Source organism: Tursiops truncatus, chromosome 1 (assembly GCF_011762595.2).
Source record: "Tursiops truncatus isolate mTurTru1 chromosome 1, mTurTru1.mat.Y, whole genome shotgun sequence".
Classification (NCBI taxonomy): domain Eukaryota; kingdom Metazoa; phylum Chordata; class Mammalia; order Artiodactyla; family Delphinidae; genus Tursiops; species Tursiops truncatus.
Window position 1 is genome coordinate 38,363,467 of NC_047034.1, and position 24,849 is coordinate 38,388,315.

At 35.4% G+C, this 24,849-nt stretch overlaps 1 protein-coding gene across 1 annotated transcript in view; it reads left to right on the forward strand.

Annotated features, from left to right (window-relative positions):
- SYT14 (synaptotagmin 14) overlaps positions 1 to 24,849 on the forward strand; it is a 147,280-nt gene that overhangs the window by 69,393 nt on the left and 53,038 nt on the right. The window contains 2 exon segments of the mRNA XM_073807432.1: positions 4,945 to 5,216; positions 9,765 to 10,214. Of these exon segments, the coding sequence (XP_073663533.1) occupies positions 4,945 to 5,216; positions 9,765 to 10,214 (722 nt within the window).

Here is a 24,849-nt window from a genome sequence, read left to right on the forward strand (position 1 = left end):
AGTCCCTGTGCTATACATTACATCCCCAGGACTTATTTATCTTATAACTGGAAGTTTGTACCTTTTGACCACCTTCACCCTTTCCCCCCCACCCTCATCCCTGCCTTTTTTTTTGCCAACAACCACTGTTCTCCGTATCTATGAATTCGGTTTTTTTTAGATATAAGTGACATCATACGGTATTTATCTTTCTCTTTCTGACTTATTTCACTTAGCACAATGTCCTCAACGTCCATCCCTGTTGTCACAAATGGTAGGATTTCCTTCATTTTTATGGCTGAATAATAGTCTGTTGTGTGTATATACCACATTATCTTTATCCATTCATTCGCTGATGGACACTTAAGTTGTTGCCATGTCTTAGCTATTATAAATAACACTTCAGTGAATATGGGAGTGCAAATATCTTTTCAAGATAGTGATTTCATTTCCTTCAGATAAATACCCAGAAGTGGAAATGCTGGATCATATGGTAGTTCTATTTTTAATTTTTCTGAGGAATCTCCATATTGTTTTCCATAGTAGCTTCAACAGTTCACACTCCTACCAACAGTGCACAAGGATTCCCTTTTCTCCACATCCTAGCCAGCACTTGTTATCTCTTGTCTTTTTGATAATAACCATTCTGATAGGTGTGAGTTGATATCTCATTGTGGTTGATTTGCATTTCTCTGATGATTAGTGGTTTGAACACCTTTTCATGTACCTATTGGCCATTTGGATATCTTCTAGAAAAAGAAAGTTTTTACCAAAGACATTTTTTAGTTTCTCAACCCATTTTTTAATCAGATTGTTTTTTCACTGAGTTGTGTGAGTTCTTTATGTATTTTGGATATTAACACCGTATCAGATATATGATTTGCAAATATTTTCCACCATTCTGTAGGTCGCCTTCTAATTTTGTTGATTGTTTGCAGTGCAGAAGCTGTTTAGTTTGACGTAATCCTACTTGTTTATTTTTGCTTTTGTTGCCTTTGCTTTTGGTGTCAGATCTAAAATATTAAGAACAATGTCAAGGAGCTTACCCACTATGTTTTCTTCTAGGAGTTTTATGGTTTCAGGTCTTATGTTTTAAGTTGATTTATGTATATGAGGTCAGACAGTAGTTCAATTTCATTATTTTGCATGTGGCCGTTCAGTTTTCCCACCACCATATATTGAAGAGACTGTCCTCTCCCCATTGTATATTCTTGGTTCCTATGTCATAAATTAATTGACCGTACATGTGTGGGTTTATTTATGGGCTCTCTATTCTGTTCTCTTTATCTATGTGTCTGCTCTTTTGCCAATACCATACTGTTTTGATTACTATAGCTTTGTAATACACTTTCAAATCAGAATGTGTGATACCGCCAGCTTTCTTCTTCTTTTTCAAAATTGCTTTGGCTATTTGGAACCTTCTGTGTTTCCATACAAATTTTAGAATTTTTTATTCTATTTCTATGGAAAAAATGCCATTGGAATATTGATAGCGATTGCATTGAATCTGTAGATTGCTTTGGGTAGTATGAACATTTTAACAATATTCTTCCAATCCATGAGCACAGAATATCTTTCCATTTTTATTTGTGTCTTCAACTCCTTTCATCAGTGTCTTACGGTTTTTAGTGTACAGGTCTTTTCACCTCCTTGGTTAAATTTATTCCTTGGTATTTTATTCTTTTTAATGCAATTGTAAATGGGATTTTTTTCCCTTAATTTCTTTTTATGATAATTCATTGTTAGTTGATAAAAACACAACTGATTTTTTTATATTGATTTTGTATCCACCAACTTTACTGATTATGTTTATTAGCTCTAACAGTTTTTTGGTGGACTCCTGATGGTTTTCTATATATAATATTATGTCATCTGCAAATAGAGACAGTTTTACTTCTTCCTTTCCAATTTGGATGTCTTTTTTTTTTCTTGCCTAATTGCTGTAGCTAGGACTTCCAGGACCATGTTGAATAAAAGCAGTGAAAATCAGCATCCTTGTCTTGTTCCCAGTCTTAGAGGAAAAGCTTTCAGCTTTTCACTGTTGAGTATGATGTTAGCTGTGGGCTTTTCATATATGGATTTTATTATGTTGATGTATGTTCCTTCTGTACCCAGTTTGTTGAGGGTTTTTATCATGAATGGATGTTGAATTTTACCAAATGCTTTTTCTGTATCTATTGAAATGATCATATTATTTTTATATTTCACTTTGTTAATGTTTTTTATTACATTGATTGGTTTCCATATGTTGAACCATCCCCTGGAATAACTCCTACTTGATTATGATGTATGATCCTCCTAATATATTCTTGAATTCAGTTTGTTAATATTTTGTTGAGGACTTTTGCGTCTGTATTCATCAGGAATAGTGGCCTGTAATTTTCTTTGTTTGTAGTGTCCTTGTCTGGCTTTAGGTAATGCTGGCCTCGTAAAACGAGTTTGCCAGTGTTCCCTCCTCACCTGTGTTTTATAAGAGTTTGAGAAGGACTGGTATTAATTCTTCTTTAAGTGTTTGATAGAATTCACCAGCGAAGCCATCTGATCCTGGACTTTTGTTTGTTGGGAAGTTGATTACTGATTCAATATCCTTACTAGTAATTGGTTTGTTCAGATTTTCTATTTCTTCATGATTCGGTCTTGGTAGATTGTATGTTTCTTGGAATTTATCCATTTCTTCCAGGTTGTCCAATTTGTTGGTATATAATTTTTCATACTAATCTCTTATGATCCTTTTTATATGTGGTATCAATTGTAATTTCTCTTCTTTCATTTCTAATTTGAGTCTTCTCTCTTTTTTTTTTCTTGGTGAGTGGCATCTACTCTTTTCCATATAGATATGAACAGTGAAATGGATCCCATCCCCAGCTTCAATATGATGGCTTCTGATTAATCTAAAACGTTTATGGTAATCACATTCCCCCTACCACAGATGGGTTTAGAAATAGACATGTGACCCAGTTCTGTCCAGTGAGATCTGTGGGGTAATATGCTGAGAGTCTTCTTGGAAAGATCATCTCTCTTTTTGAAAAAATTAAGGTAAAGGAAAAGATGGCATGCTGATTCTTAGAACCACTACATTGGGAATTTTTTGATTGACTTCGTGGTACAGTAAGTATTTAGATATTACAATTTAACTTATAATTCAATGGCTGATTAAATATACATTTTAAAGGGAGAGAAGATGTTGTTTTAGTGATTTAAAAACTATCAGTAGAGAATATATTTAGAAACAACAGAAAATTCAAATATCAGGTTTTGTTGTGTTTTTTGTTTTTTGGCCATGCTGCGAGGCACGTGGGATCTTAGTTCCCAGACCAGGGATCGAATCCATGCCCCCTGCAGTGGAAGCGCAGAGTCTTAACCACTGGACTGCCAGGGAAGTCCCTGTTTTTGTTAACAAAGAGGGATTTATTTGTCTCAGGCATCAAGAAGTTTGGAGATAGCTACTTAGTGATTTTTCAGATGCTTCTTCATTATTCTTAGTTTTCATTCTCATGCTTGTTACTTCATGGTTACAAGATGAGTGCAGCACCTCCAAGCAGGAGGAGGGGGAAAGGCCAGTGGACAAAAGGGGCATGCCAGTTGAGTCTGCCTGCTTTTGTCAGGAAAACAAAAGTTTTCCTGGAAGCCCTGTTCTGAAATCTGGTTTATTGTGTTTTATTAGCTACTATTTGCAGTCCATCTATTTAATCTATTCTGTCTTCTCCAATTTAGCTTCAACTATATTAAGTCATTAACTTTTCTACTTTGTGCTTATGTTTTCTAAAGTGGGTATGTTAGACTCAGTAGGTGAGACATTTAATTTCTTTTTACAAAATTAGGGCTTCTGAGCAAATATGTAAATCTATGCTAAGTTCAATATTTTTCATTTGAACCAGACATTGTAGTAATTTTTCAATGAGTTTTATAGTTCTTATGTAAAGTTTTTCTAAGGAAGAACAGAAGACCTATTGAACATTTGAACTGAACTCCATTATAAGAATTACAATACAAACTACCTTTTTTTCAGAGTCCCTTTTGAGAAAGGAGCGTCACAGTCCATTAAAGGAAGAAATGAGCAGTGTTTAAATTTAATATCTGTTATTGTGTCCAGGATTTATCTACACAGACTTAGCTATTCCTCAGTTGTATACTGAACTCTGTTTCCTTACATACCCTCCTGTCCCCACCTCTATCCTGTTCACAGACATGTTTATTCTCAGTTATTTAGATACATCATTACGGTAAAAGTTAAAAGCATAATTTAAGAGAGGAAGAAAATGTGGTTTCAGATTAACTGCTGGAGGTGGAGATGCGTGCCATGGACAAGGTGGAGCCGTACTTTAGAAGGAATACAGATTCAGGGTGTGGTGGGGCAGGGTGTGGCCTCTTTATAATGCAGGCGGGGTGGAATGCAGCCTTCAGGCTTTGCTGGGGATGGGGGAATTAGGCCTCCATTCAGAGTGCACCCATTCCAGGATTCTGGATCTAGGATAGATGTGGAAAAATAGTTTCCGACTCTGCTAAGATGAATGCTAGTTTAAGTTCATCTCAGTAACTGAAGACAATAAATGAGGTTTATATTTGTTTCACCTACCATGCTTTTACTATTGTGGCTAGAGAGGTCACAGATCATAAGGGAATAAATGAAGTTTGTATGCTCTAGGATTGTTTTGAAAGAAAGACCTAAATAAATCATCAATTTCACTTAGTATTTTTTGCTCTCCCATTTTTATAGTATAAAACAGGGTCTTGTTATATAACTTTTATTTTTCCTGATCTTATTATGCAGGAGGAGAGGAATGGGAAACCAGATTATTTGATTTCTGCATCTGAACTAGGGAAGAAGACAACTCATTAGTAAATCTAGTAGTTACTTTGCCACAGAATCTTAATCCAGTTTTTTTAAGTTATTACAATTATTGTGGACTGTACTGCATGTCGAGGCTAATTGGAAACAGTGACCAGATTCTTAATCATTATCAGGAAACTGCATTCAGAGAATGAGAAGAACACCCCCACTGGATGAATTGCAGCCACCACCATATCAGGATGACAGTGGTTCTCCCCATCTCTCATGTACACCCTCAGAAATTGGGGACAGTAAATGTGAATTTTCCCACTGCAGCAACAGTCCAAGATGCTCATATAACAAGTGTCCAAGTGAAGGAAGCACAGGTCATGAAATAGAAAGTTTTCATAATAAAGGATATGAAGAAGATGTTCCAAGTGACAGCACTGCAGTCCTGAGCCCTGAAGTAAGTAAAAGCACATAGAAGTTTTTAAATGAATGTTATTTGGAAGATAATAATAATCCTGTGCTTATCCTCTTGGTCAGAAGGTTTTATCACTATCTTGTCCTTTATGGCTTATGGTACCGGTTTCTGTTTTTATCCAGCAGATTTTTCAGGGCTGTCCCAACCATCCTCCAACTCCCTTTCAAAAGAGGACAGGTAGATAAAAATGAGAGCAATATGCAAGATATTGAGAAGTATCTTGCCTCAGGGTTCAACCTCAGTAGGGGTTTAAAAAAAATTTTTTTTAACATTTTACATAAAACATTCTGGAATTACCCATTTCTTTTATCTTAAGGTTCCTATTTATGTTTGTGTTTATTTTTTAAATTATTTTATTTGGATATTTTTACTATTGGGAGGTGGCCCTTTAATGTTTTACAAGCCTTTCAGAATAATGTCTGCATTTCCATACCATGGAATACGGAAGGGATAAGTGATGCTCAGCTTTACTAATGAAATTTGAATTCATGGCATCATGCATTCAGAGAGGTTGGTTGGTTGTGTTTTAAGTTATTTCCTTTTTTTGGAGCAAAAAATGTGAAAACAACAACAAAAATAAGTGTGTTATACTTTTGAAGTCTTTCCATGTTGTAAAAGGGATTTGTTTTAATCTTTCAATGATGATAAAATCTATAAAGGTAATCTAGAGGTTTTCATTAGGCAGTATTTACTTTTAGGTTTCCTTTTTTTCCAGATGGCAAGTTTTTACAACTTTTGTCCCAGACAACATTTCATGATACTGCAGTGTGTCAGTGTTCTTACTAGGTGAATTTTATCTACTGCCAAAATTAAATAATGAAAGTACAGCTCTGAATAGAATTTCCTCAACGTTTTTCTTATATAATTTCTAGGAACACTTTTTATCTGTTACTACTCTTCTACTATTTCTAATATTATTATATAGTATCTAACTTATCTAACTTAGAAGAAAATTCTGCATTGGTATTATAAATTTAACATAGTAGTATTTCATCATTTTCCACAAAGAATATTTCTCCATGTTTTGTACCTGAGCAAATTTGAGATAACTATTTTATAGATTTGCAAACTATATAGATAGCCAGCACATAAACAGTGAAACCTGGATTGTGGAACTAACAACAATAATAATAGCTGTCACCAATTGTGCCAATAACTTTTCTAAAAGCTTTACATAGCTCATTTAACTCTAACAACCTCATCTTCAGAAAGTTGTTATTTCCATTTTAGAAATGAAAACATTAAGACTCAGAGCATTAAGCAAGTTGCCCAGGTATAAGTAGCTCTTAAACAGTAGAACTGTAATTCAAAGCCAGGTCTGCCTGACTACAAAAACAGTGGTCTTAACAACTACGCTCTATTGCCCCTCTTGACTTGAATCATTGTGTGCGAAATTACTTTGAAGTATCGGTACCCTCCAAGTACACCACCAGGCAAGCTATCCCAGAGGACTCACAGACCAAATTAAGATGCTCAGGTTACACTTGTGTGTGTGTGTGCATGCATGTATGTATGTGTGTTTTAAGCTATTTCAAATGTAAAGCAAGAAGGAAGAGGAGCAAGATAAGGTAGGAGAACACACTTAGGATAGGATGCCCTTAGATACAGGTGGCAAGACAACAAACACCGTGTGAATCCTGGTTTATATAATGTCCTTATGTTCAGTCTTACTCTTTCTGCTCCATCAGCATTCCCTAATTACGGCACGGTAACAAGGACAAAAGTTGAGATTTGAACAAGGGTGCCAGGGGCCAAAATCACATACTTGTTTTATGGGAGAGATGCAGGGGCAAGTACTCCTGGCCACAAGTAAAACTTGCAGTTAGTCTACTAAATAGACATAGATTTTATCTGCATTTCTTAATAGAACACGTGGGTGACAGAACTGTCAGCCCAGAGGTGACATGATCATAGCTTGGCCTTTCCATCCCTTTCCATAGGTAATAGTCATTTGTTCTATCTTATTTTCTGTTTATTCTGTCTTTGACATATCTTAACAAGTTATTAACTTAGTTATTATATATATTTACCACATGTTCTGAATTCTGCCTGTGTCTCCCAAGTTAATTCCTTACTTATTATCTGTAGTTAACAGAACCTGTGAGTTTTGCCCATATTTCAGAAGCTTGCTGTGTTAACACTTCTTATTGAGTCTCCTCCATCCTGCTTGTTTTTGTGTCTTCTACAGCGAAACAATATGTTCAAACTACAGCAAATGCATGTCACATAAATATTTAGGTGCTGATAGCCTGTGTTAGTGTAAAACTCATTCTTGTGTTTTTTCAAGTTTACTTTGCTTCCTACCATTCCTTTAATAGATATTATTTATCAAATAGAAAATTCTTACCTTCCTGTTGGTTTAATCCAGGATCCAGCTATTTTAGAACCTATCTTCCTACACAGTTGAACTAGGAGAGGAGTGAGGAGGGTTCAGAAGGATTCCCTGGCAAGGAGTTCATTAACTGTATTGATGACCTGTTGCTGGCTAAAGATTATTGAAAACTTTGACTTAGAACCTTGAAAAGAGGGATTATTTTCTAATTATCTGTTTGTAGATACAAATAGTAGCTTTTATCTGTAAAAGTCCCACCCTTTTAACCCTCAGTTTCACAAGGAATGCCCAGGAAAAAAAAAAAAAGGGAGGCACCAAGAGAAACAAAATTCAGAAATAGTTATCTGAGACCGTATAAAAATCTTTATTACCTTGAAAATCTTAGCTGTCATGACACTGTTTTAGAAAATATTTAATTGAAAAATAAATTAATGTAATTAATCATTTAATTAGCAATTATGAAGTAGCATGCAGTAAAACATTTTGTTCTAAACTGTCAATTTAACAGAGTAAGAATATTTTTACCCTGATCTAATCATATTGCATAAAAAACTGAATTATTCTATGAGAGTTTGTTCCTACTCCTAAAGTATTCTTCTTTACTTGTCATCTTTTCTTCCGTACACCATACAAAATTGAGTCATCGTAGGTAGACATGTAAGATCTATGAGGTCAAAGACTTGTGTCTTTTTGGTTCTCTGCTGCATCCCCCACCCAAAAATATGTCCTGGCACATAGTAGGTGCAATAGTTAGGCACATGTTAAGCTGCTGTAACAAGGAGACAAGTACAATGGCAAATACAGATACAAAACCACAGAAGATTGTTCATCTTTCATTTAACAATACTCCTGGGTGAGTAGGTGACTTTGCTCTACAACATCATCCAGGGGCCCAGTTCCTGCTTTTTAGTCACTCTTCTGTCCCCTAGGGTGTTGTCCTAATCCACATGGTCCAAGCTGACCCACACATCCTATCTGTGTATCTGCTTGTGGGAAGAGTGAGAGATAGGGAGTGAAGAGCACGTAATTTTTTCTACAAACCTGATCTGGATGTTTCATACTGAACTCTGTTTCTCTCCCTTTGGCTAGAGCAGAGTTTCATTGCTATATCAGTTGTAAGGAAGACTTCAAAGTAAAGTTTCTTGCCAGACAATGTGTTTCTGGCTAAAACCCAGGTAGTTTTTTTGAGGCATGCGAAAAGGGAAGACCAAGAGTCAGTAGTAGTGCCTACTACAGTACGCATTAAATAAAAGTTCAGAAAAATTCAGAAGATTATAAAATTGGCCCACATTTTAAAATGAAAAACACTTAATATTTATTAAAATATTTGAAGGGGTGAGGTGGTATAGCTGAAAAGTCAGAGAGCTGAATTTGGCACTGTTAGTCACTAGCTGAAACTCCTATTACATTCCAGATAGTTAGACTAGCAGGAACTTTAGACAATTCCAGGCAAAAGAGGTACAGTTTCTTTTAACCTTACAATTAAAATATATAGTTTCGTGCTTTCTTGAACTTTTGGAATATGTATTCTGCCATTTTCAACAGTAATTAGTATTAGAAAATAATACGTAGTTTTAAATTCTGGTTAAAAATTGAAGTAGTGTGTGTGTGTGTTATGGAAAATAAATATTTGGCTGCAAGTATTTTGAGGCCTTTGTGTTTATACTTTCATATTTCACATTTCCATTGATTTTCAAGCCTAAATGTGTTAACATTCTATTACAGATGGGGACATTTGAAACAAATCTGAAAATGGTACCAAATTTTTCAGTAGCATTATACTTTCATTTATGTTCTCTTTCTCTCCAGCCTAATATTGAGCTGTCAGTTGTTTTGTTTATAATGTTACAAATTTAGTAATTTTTTTTACAAAAGGAGCAGAAATATACATGGAAGTATATATTTTCGTTTCTCATGATAAAAACGTATATCCAACTTTCTCAAAATTGTGATGGTGGATATTAAATTCTATGTCTTTATTATAATAAGTTTTTGAGTTTAACTTACCACTTACATTACTTTGTCCCCATAGAGTAGCTTTTGATTGTAGTTGGCTGTTAATTATTATTACTTTCTTTATGATAGCAAATAAAAACAGTTTTCATATCATTCTTCTAAAGAAATATCAGGTACTTATTTACATGCTAGATTAAATAATAGAGTTAAAAATTGAAAACATTTAAATTTGCTTTTCTTAGGATATGTCAGCTCAAGGATCATCTTCACAGCTTCCTAAACCTTTTGATCCTGAGCCAGAAGCTAAATATGGCACGCTGGATGTGACTTTTGACTATGACTCACAAGAACAGAAGCTGCTGGTAACAGTGACAGCTGTCACAGATATCCCAACATATAACAGGACAGGTGGCAACTCATGGCAAGTACACCTTGTTCTTCTACCTATAAAGAAACAGAGAGCAAAAACCAGCATCCAAAGAGGACCATGCCCTGTCTTCACAGAAACATTCAAATTTAATCATGTTGAATCTGAGATGATTGGAAATTATGCAGTTCGGTTTAGACTGTATGGTATACATCGCATGAAAAAAGAAAAGATTGTGGGGGAAAAGATTTTTTATTTAACAAAACTGAATCTTCAAGGGAAAATGTCATTACCTGTGATATTGGAACCTTCTTACAATCATTCTGTGAGTATCTGATCAAATAGCCCAAATACAGTTTATGTCATGGTATATAATATACACAATTTTTAAAATCTGTGATCAACCCAACAACTTTCTCAGCCTATTTTTTACATAGTAATCATACCTACAAAATATCTAGGTCCTAAATAGGTAGGTATACCTTTCTGTCATCTGTAAAAGTAGCCCTTGAAGATTATGTATGATTTATTTTATGTATTTTATTTTATCTTCACAGAGTCTAGCCTGATGTCTTACATATCTGTTCCTTTGTTAAACATTTATTACAGGATTGCTTATGACATCATCTGAACTCCTTATAGAATTTATTGTTTTCTTTCCAGGTTAAAACTAGGTGATACTTTAACAGCTATCTAGCCCATATCTTATTTGATATACTGCAGAAATTATTTGCTTTTATAGAATTTGTGCTGCTGCCTAGGTCATAACTGATTATCCTTCCAGAACTGCTATGAAATTATTTTTAAAGGTTCAGAAAAAACTCTGCCCTTGTTATACTTTCCACTCTTTTTTTTTTTAAACAAAGATTTTGCAGTGTTTCTGAGAGAATACTTCCATTTAGTACTATGAGCTCTTCTCCCTTTTCTCTTTTTTCCTCCAGGTACTGATCACACACAAGTGTCTCTCCCTCACTGTCCGTCTGTCATCTCTCTCTCCATGTTTTTAACTAAAGTCCTGCAAGGCATTGCAAATCGCAGGAGAGTTACACTCTTTATTTAAACCAGGGAGATACACTATGCCACATAGTTATTTAGATTATGAGAAAATCTGTGATATGCTGGAAATACAAATTTTGAATTATATTTATTCCTCTCATAATTGAATAAGAAGCATTTTTACACATAAATATACAGATTTGGAGTAGACTTATATATTAACATAAAGGTATAATATTTTAGAGTTGTTTTTAAGCCTTTAAGTGTATTAAGCATAAGTGCAAGGTTAGAATCTCACTGAATTTATAGCAGGCAGCATTTGATCTTATAGGACCTTCATTCCCAATAGAACCATACCATTTTAGCTAGATGATTTCAGCATCTTTAAAAACCAAAAGGTGATAATAAATATAGTATATCCTTATGGGTTTTTAATATAATATTTATCCTTTATTGGGTAAATTGATAACTTGTTTTAATTTTACATTTTAGAATTACTGTTTGGGGAAAATGTCTTTTTTAAATGATATCAGCAGTTTATCAGAGGAGAGGCAAAAAAAGTGCAAGCACTATTTCAGAGGGAAGAAGATAACTTAATAAAATTGAATATTCTATAATTCTTGCTATGATTTTTAAACTTCCTCATTATTTGGTTTGAGTGATCACTAGTTAATCTGTGGAAAATGCATCCTTGTATATAGAAATACCTGATTTATATTAGAAGAGAATGACTGTATCATCAAGAGGTATGTATTTTGTGTTTCTTTATTTGCTCTGAGTTATCTGTTCCCAATTCTGTATTAATTATCTTCTTTTCACAAAGAAAATGAAGCCATACAAAATAATATGTTTTTTTCCTCTGGTCAAACTAAATGATTTCTATCCACACCTACATCACATGTGTTGGCTTATGGGGTTTTTTTCGTTTTTTTTTTTAACATCTTTATTGGAGTATAATTGCTTTACTATGGTGTGTTAGTTTCTGCTTTATAACAGAGTGAATCAGCTATACATATACCCCCTTATCCCCTCCCTCTTGCGTCTCCCTCCCACCCTCCCTATCCCACCCCTCTAGGTGGTCACAAAGCACCGAGCTGATCTCCCTGTGCTATGCAGCTGCTTCCCACTAGCTATCTGTTTTACATTTTGCAGTGTATATATGTCCATGCCACTCTCTCACTTTGTCCCAGCTTACCCTTCCCCCTCCCTGTGTCCTCAAGTCCATTCTCTGCGTCTGCGTCTTTATTCCTGTCCTGCCCCTAGATTCTTCAGAACCATTTATTTCATTTTATTTTTTTTAGATTCCATATATATGTGTTAGCATACGGTATTTGTTTTTCTCTTTCTGACTTACTTCACTCTGTATGACAGACTCTAGGTCCATCCACCTCACTACAAATAACTCAATTTTGTTTTTTTATGGCTGAATAATATTCCATTGTATATATGTGCCACACCTTCTTTATCCATTCATCTGTCGATGGACCATGTGTTGGCTTATGTTTGATTCTGTATTTCTATATGTCTGACAACCAGTACAATAAATTTCTGTGGAGTGTTCAGAAAAAGAAAAAAGTGCTAAATAGATAGCTTCTAAGACAACGTTTAAATCTGAACAAAACTATTTATCTTCTGCTCTTAGAGAATTTTTTCTCTGTATTACCATGCTTCTCAAAGTTAGTGTCTGTGTTGAGTTGTTGCTCTGTCTTGGCCTTCTTTCTTTCTCCACCTGCTCAAAATCTCATTGCTTGTTTTTGGCTTCTGTTTCAAAAACAACTAGTGTCAAAAACAGCTAGTGTATGACAGTTGTGAGGTTAAGACTCATAATTCTGTCTATCATCTGTCTTGTCGTAAAAATAAAATACTAAAAGAATGTATGTGTTCTGTCTGTGCTGTAGTGTTAATGTTCTCTTTGCTTAGGTGTTGATATTAACTGTGTAGAGAAATCATGTGATTGTGGATTACTTAGGTGATTTTAGCTCTAATTTTGTAAGATGTAATAATATATGAGTGAGAGGTACTTTCATAATTAAACATTTATTCTTATAGCTTTTGAATAATTACTACTTCTTCTTGCAAGAATATTAGCCTTTTGGCAAGGGAAAGTTTTAATCCAGTTAAAAAATTTACAGACTATGGTTAAAACATATTCAAAGCTTAATTACAGTTCATTTTCATGGGTAATAATAGAAAATTAGAATTCTGCATATAGAATTTAGTTTCACAGCTAGTTTTTCAGAAACTGATCAAATCAATACATTGAGAGAAAAATGACCAGTATCACCAAACTGACTTTCTGAGAACTAAGCCCTGAGTTTCCTTGAGGGTAAAATTTAAGTTTGATATTAAGATAAGCATATAGTTTGATCAGTGAACAGTGGAAAATATATGAAGGGTTGAAAAGCATGAGTTCGTTCTACTAACTAGTTGTGTCAGTTTGGATAGATTATCTAATCATTTTGAGCATCAGGTTTCTTGTTTGTAAGATGAGAGAATTAAAACAAATGATCTCTAAGGTTCTACCCAGCACTATATTCTCTGATTCTACTAATATATATTGGGAGAAAAGTTAATGGATTTTAGGTGAGTTTTGTATGCTTAGCATATGACATTTTGTTGTGGGCATTTATTATGTTTTCTCCTTCGTACTTTTTTCAGCAACCTTCTAATGTCTGAGGAAGTCCCAACTAAGTCCCACCTCCCTAAGTTAAGCTGTATAATTCACTTCCCTGGTTTCACTGATAGCTAGAGCACGAGCCATGTTACCTAGACGCTCCACTCATATTCATCTCTAGGAAACCTCAGCACAGACTGAACAGAGAAGCAGATGCTGCACTCAAATTATGTTCTCATCAGGTTGAAGGAATCTGATATCGAGTCATCAGTAATTCTGAAATAGATTTGCTGGTACAGAAATTGTATTGGTGCTGAACGATAATAAATAATAATTACAGGAAAGAAAAGACCTTGGCATAGAAGTGTCCAGTAGAAGCAGTAGCAGATTTCCTCACAAGGTCAGTTCTGCAGTATGGTTTTAGGGTTTTTTTCTTGAGAAGCTTAGCCATAAACCTGGTTCTCTAGTCATACCACTCCCTTTAATAAATTGCTGTTCCGCTTAGACAGTTAGCTTCCAATGATTTCAAATAAGAACCCTGACTGGTAAATGTTGAAATAGCCATATGGTTTAGTATTTACTTGCTTTAGTCAGTTCTTAAGTTATACTCAATAGTTAGAATGTTGTCAGTTACCCTTCCTACCATGGTATATCCCTCTCATAAGCTGAATTTTTCTCATACACTCAACTTGTTCGTATGGCATTCTTTCCTAGTGTATAACCCCAGTTACTTTCTTCACTTGCATTTTTGGTACCATATAGTAATCTCTCTATTACAGTTATCTGGAATAGCCTCTCGCCTTTTCCTCCCTCAAGTTTTATTTCTTATTAAATTTATTAATAATATTATATGTAGTCATTATGATTTATTAATAATGAAACTTTATTCTTTCTCTCATAAACATAGAACCCTTCCTGTACAGACAGTACTTAATTAGTATAATCTATGCAAAGTAGTCTGTCTAGCTAGAAAATTGGGACTTCAGTCCTACAATTGCAAAGCACTGAATTTGGCTAACAACTTGAATGAGCTTGGAAGTAGATTTCTTCATCAGATCCTCCAGATAATATCCCAGCCCAGCTGAAGCTTTTATTCAGTCTTGTGAGACCCTAAGTGGGACATCCACCTGAGCTCATTTGGACCCCTGACCTACAGAAAATGTGTTGCAACTTAAGTTTTAGTGATAGAGGGTACTTAATATGTGCCTAGATGTCTATAGTTCATTAAATCTGGCTCCATATTTCATTTCTGTTTGAACACATAAGAGTTATAGGAAATAGACATGGGAGTGGGTGGGATTGTCTTGGGTGAGAAGAGAAAATCCTCAGGAATTCCTAGATGTAAAGATTGGAGAAAGGTGGGGTAGAGTAGGAAGAAAGAGATAGTAAAATATCACAAAATCCAAGAATGACGTTTTTAAGGAAGGAATACTCAACTTCGTCAAATGCTCCAGATGGAACCAATAATCTGAGTGCTGAAAACTGTCCACTGAATTTAGGATATGCAAGTAATGGGTAGCCTTAGAGAGATCTGTTTTGGTGGGGTAGAGGGGTCAGAATCCAAACTAGAGTGGCAATCATGTAGACAACTCTTCCACCAAGTTTGCCTGTGAAAATAGAGAGGGGGGGTGTTCAGGAAAGATGTTTCTGAGGTTAGGGGAGATTTGGGCATGCTTAAATACTAATGCAAATGGTAAAATATGGAGTGTAAGATATAGGAGAGCTAATTGAAGACAGCTATTAATTGAGGTCTGGGATGAACAGAGAGGCAAAAATGTTACGAGTATTTTCAAGCCATTTATTTTAATTGTAGACCATGACATCTAAGTGGAATAAAGAGAGAAGTGAAACTAGAAGGGGACTAATAGGCAGGGGAAAGTAGAAAGGTTAGTGGACTGAAAGTTCCAAGGATATCAAGGAACAGATGTGAGGGTAGTAGTTGAGCAGGAATTATGGAAAGATAAGGGGCTGTGGTTAGAGAGGAGAATGTTTTCAGTTAATGTGATGTGATGAGAAGGGTTCAGAGTATGATGGTGGGAGTGGGCAGCTGAGATGGAATAAAAGGTAAAGACACTGGAGATGGATAAGTTGGTCAAGAGAGACCAGGTTCTTGGATAGGTTATCCACATGGACATTGATTGAAGTCACAAAAGATGGTGGCAGCAATTGAAATGTGAGAAAAGATAGAATCAAGGATCGTTGTTCTCAAGAAATGAAGAAAAAATGTTCAGGGAATGAAGAGGAAATGTCTAGGAGAGAATATCTATGAAGACAGGATAACAAGAGCCTTAACGGAAATTAGTTATTCTTTTCCACAATTTTAGGGAAGCAGTGTTTGACAAAGTAGCAGAGAACTTTGCTTCTTGACTGAGCCACTTTGGGTATGAGAGAATAACCAGGATGAAAAGTCTACAGAGGGTGATATATCCTCAGGGAAGAATTGGAATTCAAGTAAAGCAAGGTATTGAGGGTTCAGGGAAGAAACTCAAGCTCTGGACGAGTCTGTCATAGATCAGGAGGGCCAGAAGGCATAGTGAAAAGATTCTGAAAAGGAGGAGCATGATGGAAGTTTGTGTTACATAAGGGAAATTGATTCATCAACACGTTCAGATAAACCTAATCATTTAAAAATTCTTAGTAAGTTCCATATAACATTATTCCCTGATAGGTATCACCATGCTTAAAACAGCTCTATTAGGAATATTTTACAACCTGGTATTCAATAAGCATGCGTCTCAGGGTAATTAAATAGGAACACATCAGGATTTGCTTTATTTTTAACTCATAATTGACTAATTAGGGACATACATACTTATATAATTCTCATTCAAGAGTACAATGCCACAGTTTCCTAAGAGTGATCACCCTTCCTCATGACTTACAGCAATGATGGGCTTATTTTAGACTCTTGTATTTTCTACCTTTAATTTCTAAAATCCCTGTATCTCAAAAACAGCCTGTCTTTATATTAATGGATTGAATTAATTTAGTTTGATATTTGTACTATTACTTTTATTTTTAAGAGAGGTAAATTATTGCTCAGACATAATTGAAATATGTGCTCCTCTAAGAATCATACTTTAGTCTCTATTATTAGCAAGTGGGTTTTATTTCTTTATTTTTAAAGTGGAATATAGTTGCTTTACACTGCTGTGTCAGTTTCTGCTGTACGGCAAAGTGAATCAGCCATACATATACATATATCGCCTCTTTTTTTGGATTTCCTTCCAATTTAGGTCACCACAGAGCACTGAGTAGAGTTCCCTATGCTATACAATAGGTTCTCATTAGTTACCTATTTTATACATAGTGTATACATGTCAGTCCCAGTCTCCCAATTCATCTCACCCACCCCCTTTCCCCCTTGGTATCCATATGTTTGTTCTCTACGTCTGTGTCTCTATTTCTGCTTTGCAAATAAGATCATCTTTACGATTTTTCTAGATTCCACATATATGCATTAATAGACGATATTTGTTTTTCTCTTTCTGACTTATTTCACTCTGTATGACAGTCTCTAGGTCCATCTATGTCTCAGCAAATGACACAATTTTGTTCCTTTTTATGGCTGAATAATATTCCATTGTATAGATGTACCACGTCTTCTTTATCCATTCCTCTGTCAATAGACATTTAGGTTGGTTCCATGTTCTGGCTATTGTAAATAATGCTGCAGTAAACACTGGGGTGCGTGTATCTTTTTGAATTATCGATTTCTCTGGGTATATGCCCAGTAGTGGGATTGCTGGATCATATGCTAGTTCTATTTTTAGTTTTTTAAGGAAACTCCATACTGTTCTCCATAGTGGCTGTATCAATTTACATTCCCACCAACAGTGTAAGAGGGGTTCCCTTTTCTCCACACCCTCTCCAGCATTTATTGTTTGTAGATTTTGTGATGATGGCCATTCTGACTGGTGTGAGGTGATACCTCATTGTAGTTTTGATTTGCATTTCTCTAATAGTTAGTGACGTTGAGCATCTTTTCATGTGTTTGTTGGCCATCTGTGTATCTTTTTTGGAGAGATGTCTATGTAGTTCTTCCACTCATGTTTTGATTGGGTTGTTTGGGGTTTTTTTGATATTGATCTGTATGAGTTGTTTGTATATTTTGGAGATTAATCTTTTGTGAGTTACTTCGTTTGCAAATATTTTCTCCCGTTCTGAGGGCTTTTTGTCTTGTTTATGGTTTCCTCTGCTGTGCAAAAGCTTTTAAGTTTAATTTGGTCCCATTCATTTATTTTTGTTTTAATTTGCATTACTCTAGGAGGTGGGTCAAAAAAGGTGTTGCTGTGATTTATGTCAAAGAGTGTTCTGCCTATGTTTTCCTCTAAGAATTTTATAGTGTTCGGTCTTACATTTAGATCTTTAATCCATTTTGAGTTTATTTTTGTGTATGGTGTTAGAGAGTGTTTTAATTTCATTCTTTTACATGTAGCTGTCCAGTTTTCCCAGCACCACTTATTGAAGAGGCTTTTTCTCCATTGTATATTTTTGCCCCTTTGTCATAGATTAGGTGACCATAGGTGCGTGGGTTTATCTCTGGGCTTTCTATCCTGTTCTGTTGATCTATATTTCTGTTTTTGTGCCAGTACCATACTGTCTTGATTACTGTAGCTTTGTAGTATAATCTGAAGTCAGGGAGCCTGATTCGTCCAGCTCCATTTTTCTTTCTCCAGATTGCTTTGGCTATTTGGGGTATTTTGTGTTTTCTTACAAATTGTACGATTTTTTGTTCTAGTTCTGTGAAAAATGCCATTGGTAATTTGATAGGGATTGCATTGAATCTGTAGATTGCTTTGGGTAGTATAGTCATTTTCACAATAGTGATTCTTCCAATCTAAAAATATGGTGTATCTCTCCATCTGTTTATTTCTTCTTTGATTTCTTTCATCAGTGTTTTATAGTTTTCTGAGTACAGGTCTTTTGCCTCCTCAGGTAGGTTTGTTCCTAGGTATTTTATTCTTTTTTGTTGCAATGGTAAATGGGATTGTTTCCTTAATTTTTCTTTCTGCCCTTTCATTGTTAATATATAGGAATGCAAGAGATTTCTCTGTATAGTTTTGTATCCTGCAACTTTACCAAATTCATTGATTAGCTCTAGTAGTTTTCTGGTGGCATCTTGAAGATTTTCTATGTATAGTATCATGTCATCTGCAAACAGTGACAGTTTTACTTCTTCTTTTCCAATTTGTATTCCTTTTATTTCTTTTTCTTCTCTGATTGCCATGGCTAGGACTTCCAAAGCTATGTTGAATAATAGTGACGAGAGTGGACACCCCTGTCTTGTTCCTGATCTTAGAGGAAATACTTTCAGTTTTTCACTATTGAGAATAATGTTTGCTGTGGGTTTGTCATATATGGCCTTTATTATGTTGTGGTAAGTTCCCTCTATGCCTACTTTCTGGAGAGTTTTTATCATAAATTGGTGTTGAATTTTGTCAAAAGCTTTCTCTGCATCTATTGAGATGATCATATGGTTTCTATCCTTTAATTTATTAATATGGTGTATCACATTGATTGATTTGCATATATTGAAGAATCCTTGCATCCCTGGAGTAAATCCCACTTGATCATGGTGTATGATCCTTTTAATGTGTTGTTGGATTCTGTTTGCTAGTATTTTGTTGAGCATTTTTGCGTCTATGTTCGTCAGTGATACTGGCCTGTAATTTTCTTTTTTTTTTTGAATTTTATTTTTATACAGCAGGTTCTTATTAGTTATCTATTTTATACATATTAGTGTATATATGTCAATCCCAATCTCCCAATTAATCTCACCACCACCCCCAACTCTCCCCCCTTGGTGTCCATATGTTTGTTCTTTACATCTGTGTCTTTATTTCTGCCTTGCAAACTGGTTCATTTGTACCATTTTTCTAGTTTCCACATACATGCGTTAATATACGATATTTGTTTTTCTCTTTCTGACTTACTTCACTCTGTATGACAGCGTCTAGGTCCATCCACATCTTTACAAATGACCCAATTTCGTTCCTCTTCATGGCTCAATAATATTCCATTGTATATATGTACCACATCTTCTTAATCCATTCATCTGTCGATGGGCATTTAGGTTGCTTCTGTGACCTGGCTATTGTAAATAGTGTTGCAGTGAACATTGGGGTGCATGTGTCTTTTTGTGTAATTTTCTTTTTTTGTGATATCTTTGTCTGGTTTTGGTATCAGGGTGGTGGTAGCCTTGTAGAATGAGTTTGGGTGTGTTCCATCCTCTGCAATTTTTGGGAAGATTTTGAGAGGGATAGGTGTTAGCTCTGCTCTAAATGTTTGCTAGAATTCGCCTCTGAAGCCATCTGGTCCTGGACTTCTGTTTGTTGGAAGATTTTTAATCACAGTTTCAATTTAATTGCTTGTGATTGGTCTGTCCATATTTTCTATTTCTTCTTGGTTCAGTCTTGGAAGGTTGTACTTTTCTAAGGAGTTGTCCATTTCTTCCAGGTTGTCCATTTTATTGGCATATAGTTGCTTATAGTAGTCTCTTATGATCATTTGTGTTCTGCAGTGTCAATTGTAACTTGTCCTTTTTTATTTCTAACTTTATTGATTTGAGTCCTCTCCCTTTTTTTCTTGTTGAGTCTGGCTAATGGTTTATCAATTTTGTTTATCTTCTCAAAGAACCAGCTTTTAGTTTATTGATATTTGCTATTGTTTTCTTTGTTTGTATTTCATTTATTTCTGCTCTGATCTTTTGATTTCCTTCCTTCTGCTAACTTTGGGTTTTGTTTGTTCTTCTTTCTCTAGTTCCTTTAGGTATAAGGTTAGATTATTTATTTGAGATTTTTCTTGTTTCTTGAGGTAGGCTTGTATAGCTATAAACTTCCCTCTTATAACTGCTTTTGCTGCATCCCATAGGTTTTGGATTGTCGTGTTTTCATTGTCATTTTCCTCTAGGTATTTTTTGATTTCCTCTTTGATTTCTTCAGTGATCTCTCGGTTATTTAGTAACATATTGTTTATCTTCCATGTGTTTGTGTTTTTTACATTTTTTTCCTGTAATTGATTTCTGCTCTCATAGCATTTTGCTTGGAAAAGATTCTTGATATGCTTTCAGTTTTCTTAAATTTACCAAGGCTTGTTTTGTGGCCCACGATGTGATCTGTCCTGGAGAATGTTCCATGTGCGCTTGAGAGGAAAGTGTTTTCTGCTTCTTTCAGATGAAATGTCCTATAAATATTAATTAAGTCTGTCTTTTCTAATGTGTCATTAAAGGCTTGTGTGTCCTTATTTATTTTCTGTCTACATGGTCTATCCATTGGTGTAAGTGGAGTGTTAAATTCCCCCATTATCGTGTCACTGTCGCTTTCCCCTTTTTTGCCTGTTAGCATTTGCCTATGTGTTGAGGTGCTCCTGTGTTGGATGCCTAAATATTTACAATTGTTATATCTTCTTCTTGGATTGATCCCTTGATCATTATATAGTGTCCTTCCTTGTCTCTTGTAATACTTTTTATTTTAAAGTCTATTTTGTCTGATATGAGTATTGCTACTCCAGCTTTCTTTTGATTTCCATTTGCATGGAATATCTTTTTCCATCCCCTCACTTTCAGTCTGTATGTGTCCTTAGGTCTGACGTGGTTCTCTTGTAGACAGCATATATATGGGTCTTGTTTTTGTATCCATTCAGCTAGTCTGTGTCTTTTGGTTGAAGCATTTAATCCATTTACATTTAAGGTCATTATTGATATATATGTTCCTATTACCATTTTCTTAATTGTTTAGGTTTGTTTTTTTAGGTCTTTTTCTTCTCTTATGTTTCCTGCCTAGAGAATTTCCTTTAGCATTTGTTGTAAAGCTGGTTTGGTGGTGCTGAATTCTCTTAGCTTTTGCTTGTCTGTAAAGCTTTTGCTTTCTCCGTCAAATCTGAATGAGATCCTTGATGGGTAGAGTAATCTTGGTTGTAGGTTTTTTCTTTTCATCACTTTAAGTATGTCCTGCCACTCCCTTCTGGCCTGCAGCATTCCTACTGAAAAATCAGCTGATAACCTCATGGGGATTCCTTTGTATGATATTTGTTGCTCTTCCTTTGCTGCTTTTAACATTTTTTCTAGGTATTTAATATTTTTTAGTTTGACTAATATGTGTTTCAGCATGTTTCTCCTTGGATTTATCCCATATGAGACTCTCTGTGCTTCCTGGACTTGGTTGACTATTTCCTTCCCCATGTTAGGGAAGTTTTCAAATATAATCTCTTGAAATATTTTCTCTGACCCTGTGTCTTTCTCTTCTTCTTCTGGGACCCCTATAATTCAAATGTTGTTGCATTTAATGTTGGACCAGAGGTCTCTGAGACTATCCTCATTTCTTTTCATTCTTTTTTCTTTATTCTGTTCCATGGCAGTGATTTCCACCATTCTGTCTTCCGTCTCACTTAATCCGTTCTTCTGCCTCAGTTATTCTGCTACTGATTCCTTCTAGTGTATTTTTCATTTCAGTTATTGTGTTGTTCATTACTGACTGTTTGTTCTTCAGTTCTTCTAGGTCCTTGTTAAACATTTCTTTTATCTTCTTGATCCGTGCCTCCATTCTGTTTCAGAGATCTTGGATCATCTTTGCTATCATTACTCTGAATTCTTTTTCTGGTTGATTGCCTATTTCCTCTTCATTTATTTGGTCTTGTGGGTTTTCACCTTGCTTCTTTGTCTGCAACATATTTCGACATATTACATATTACGGTCTCCTTTCCACAGGCTCCAGGGTCGTAGTTCCTCTTGCTTCTCTTGTGTGCCACTTGGTTGGTGAGATTGGTCCAGGGGCTTGTTTAGGCTTCCTGGTGAGGGACTGGTACCTGTGCTCTGGTGCCTGGAGCTGAGTCTTTTCCCTCTGATGGGCAGGGCCATGTCTGGTGGCTTGTTTTGGGGTGTCTTTGAGCTTAGTATGATTCTAGGCAGCCTGTCTGCTGATGGGTGAGGCTGTGTTCCTGTCTTGCTAGTCGTTTAGCATGAGGTGTCCAGCACTGGAGCCTGCAGGCAGTTGGGTGGAGCATGGTCTTGGCGTCAAGATAGAGTCTTCATCCTGCCTTCCACAGACTGTGTGCTGTATTCTCCTTCGATCCCCCAAAGGTCGCTTTCTGTCCCAGCTGATTTCGCACTGTGGGGTTTTTTTCTGATTCCAGGAACCTCTCCTCACCTTCAGCTTCCTGCCAGGGTTGGTGGTCCCTTTATTGATTCCTCGTTTCTTTTTTTCTTTCTTTCATTCTACCCAGTTGTGAGGAGATTTTTCTTGTCCTTTTAGGTATCCAAATTCTTCCACTAATGTTCAGCAGGTGCTCTGTGAGAATTGTTCCATTTGAATGGAAACAGCCGAAAATAAATAAATAAATATATATATTAAAAAAAAAAGAAAAAAACTTACACCTAAAACTAAGACAACACTGTTAAACAACTATACTGTGCTATAAAATAAAAGTCTTTTAAAAAACTAATCTTCATCTATTTTCATATTCGCTACAAATCACATACTAACTACCATTGCCAATAAAAATCTACATTTTCTAAATGTAGATTACACTTCTTCATCATAAAGCAATTTAAAATTAATACTTCATGATAAATTAATGATCACAGTTAAAAATGACTATATCAAAGAGAAAGCTGCATGTATGTAATTCAGTTTCCTAGACAATAACAGTAATGTGAGTCATGGCTCACTTTAGTATAAAACTAAATAGTTATAGGCCTATTTAGAGGCAGTTATTCAAAGAGAAAGTAAGTGAACATACATCACTGGTAGAGGGGAATAACTAATCTCACATGAAGAACTGTTAATCAGATAAATCAGTGAAAGGGAGAAGCTAAATTACAGCATAGAAAGACGCTTTTTGTTTAAATCAGAGTCTTAGTTTAAATGTTAAGTTTAAACTTAGTTTAAAAAGAAGTCAAGTTTAAATGTTAAGTCTCAAGAAGTTTTGAACATGCAGAAGAATTGAGTGGGAGAAACTAAAATTTCAGTGACTAAAATCATTTGTTTTTTATATCTAGTCTGGGGAACGAAAAACATCAAACATCTTAACTGGCGTTCATTTAGTTGAACCATCCAAGTGCTAAACTATAAACTACCAAGGACCAACTCATACTTCATTTTTTTTGTATTATTTTTTCAAAAAAAGCCAGAAAAGTAAAGTATAAGTGTAATAAATATTACAGGTAATATTTTCCTTTTCTGCTGTATTTTATTTTATGCAATTAATTTTTCCAAGATACTGATATCAATTGTTTATAATACTAATGAGAGAAATTAAATGTTTTTTGGAAAGAGAGTACTATTTGATCATTTTAGAGTGGAGTAAAGATTATGATAGGTAAATTTGGGTCCAGGTGAGCAACATATTCTATAATTAAGAACATTAAAATGCATTAAATGGAGCAAGAGGGGATAAAATAGTGTTTTCTAAAGAAACACCGTGGAGAGAGATGTAACATTCAAATTCTAAATATCGACCACGATTTTTTTTTTAATTTATTTATTGGCTGTGTTGGGTCTTCATTGCTGCACGCGGGCTTTCTCTAGTTGCGGCGAGCAAGGGCTCCTCTTCATTGTGGTGCACGGGCTTCTCACTGCAGTGGCTTCTCTTGTTGCAGAGCACGGGCTCTAGGTGTGCAGGCTTCAGTAGTTGTGGCTCGCGGGCTGTAGAGCGCAGGCTCAGTAGTTGTGGCGCACAGGCTTAGTTGCTCTGCGGCATGTGGGATCTTCCTGGACCAGGGCTCGAACCTGTGTGCCCTGCATTGGCAGGCGGATTCTTAACCACTGCGCCACCCAGGAAGCCCTTGACCACTGTTTTTAAAAATTCTTTTGGAGCATCTATAAGGTGGACATCCTGAACATATGCCTTCTTCATCATTACCAACAGCTGTGAAATATATATATTTTACCTTAAAGAAGCACTTTATTACATTACCGCAAGCAATTCCCTTTCTTCTGGATTGTTTCACAGTAATAAAATAGTTGTATCCACTGTGCCTCTTGTTCATTATCTTAGGCTTTTCGTAAATGGATGATAATTAATGAACAATACCATTGAGTGAGCTTGTCCTTGAGGCCTTCCCTTTAGAAATAAAAGAAATACCAAACAGAAGCAACATTTTTTTTTCCTAGTCATTCTCCTCATCGTGTTAATATTAAATAGCAGGGTAGTATCCAATGGGCAACTGTATTTCGAAACCAAAATCCTTAATTCTAGGATTTTCACATTTAAAGTCTTGACAGATAATTTAAAATAGTAGGTTCTTCATTGGAAAAACAACATTAAAGTGCTAGATATTAATTTTGAAAAATCGTAGATATGAAAATCTATTTTATCAGAATATATTTTATAAAACAACCAGTAGTATTGG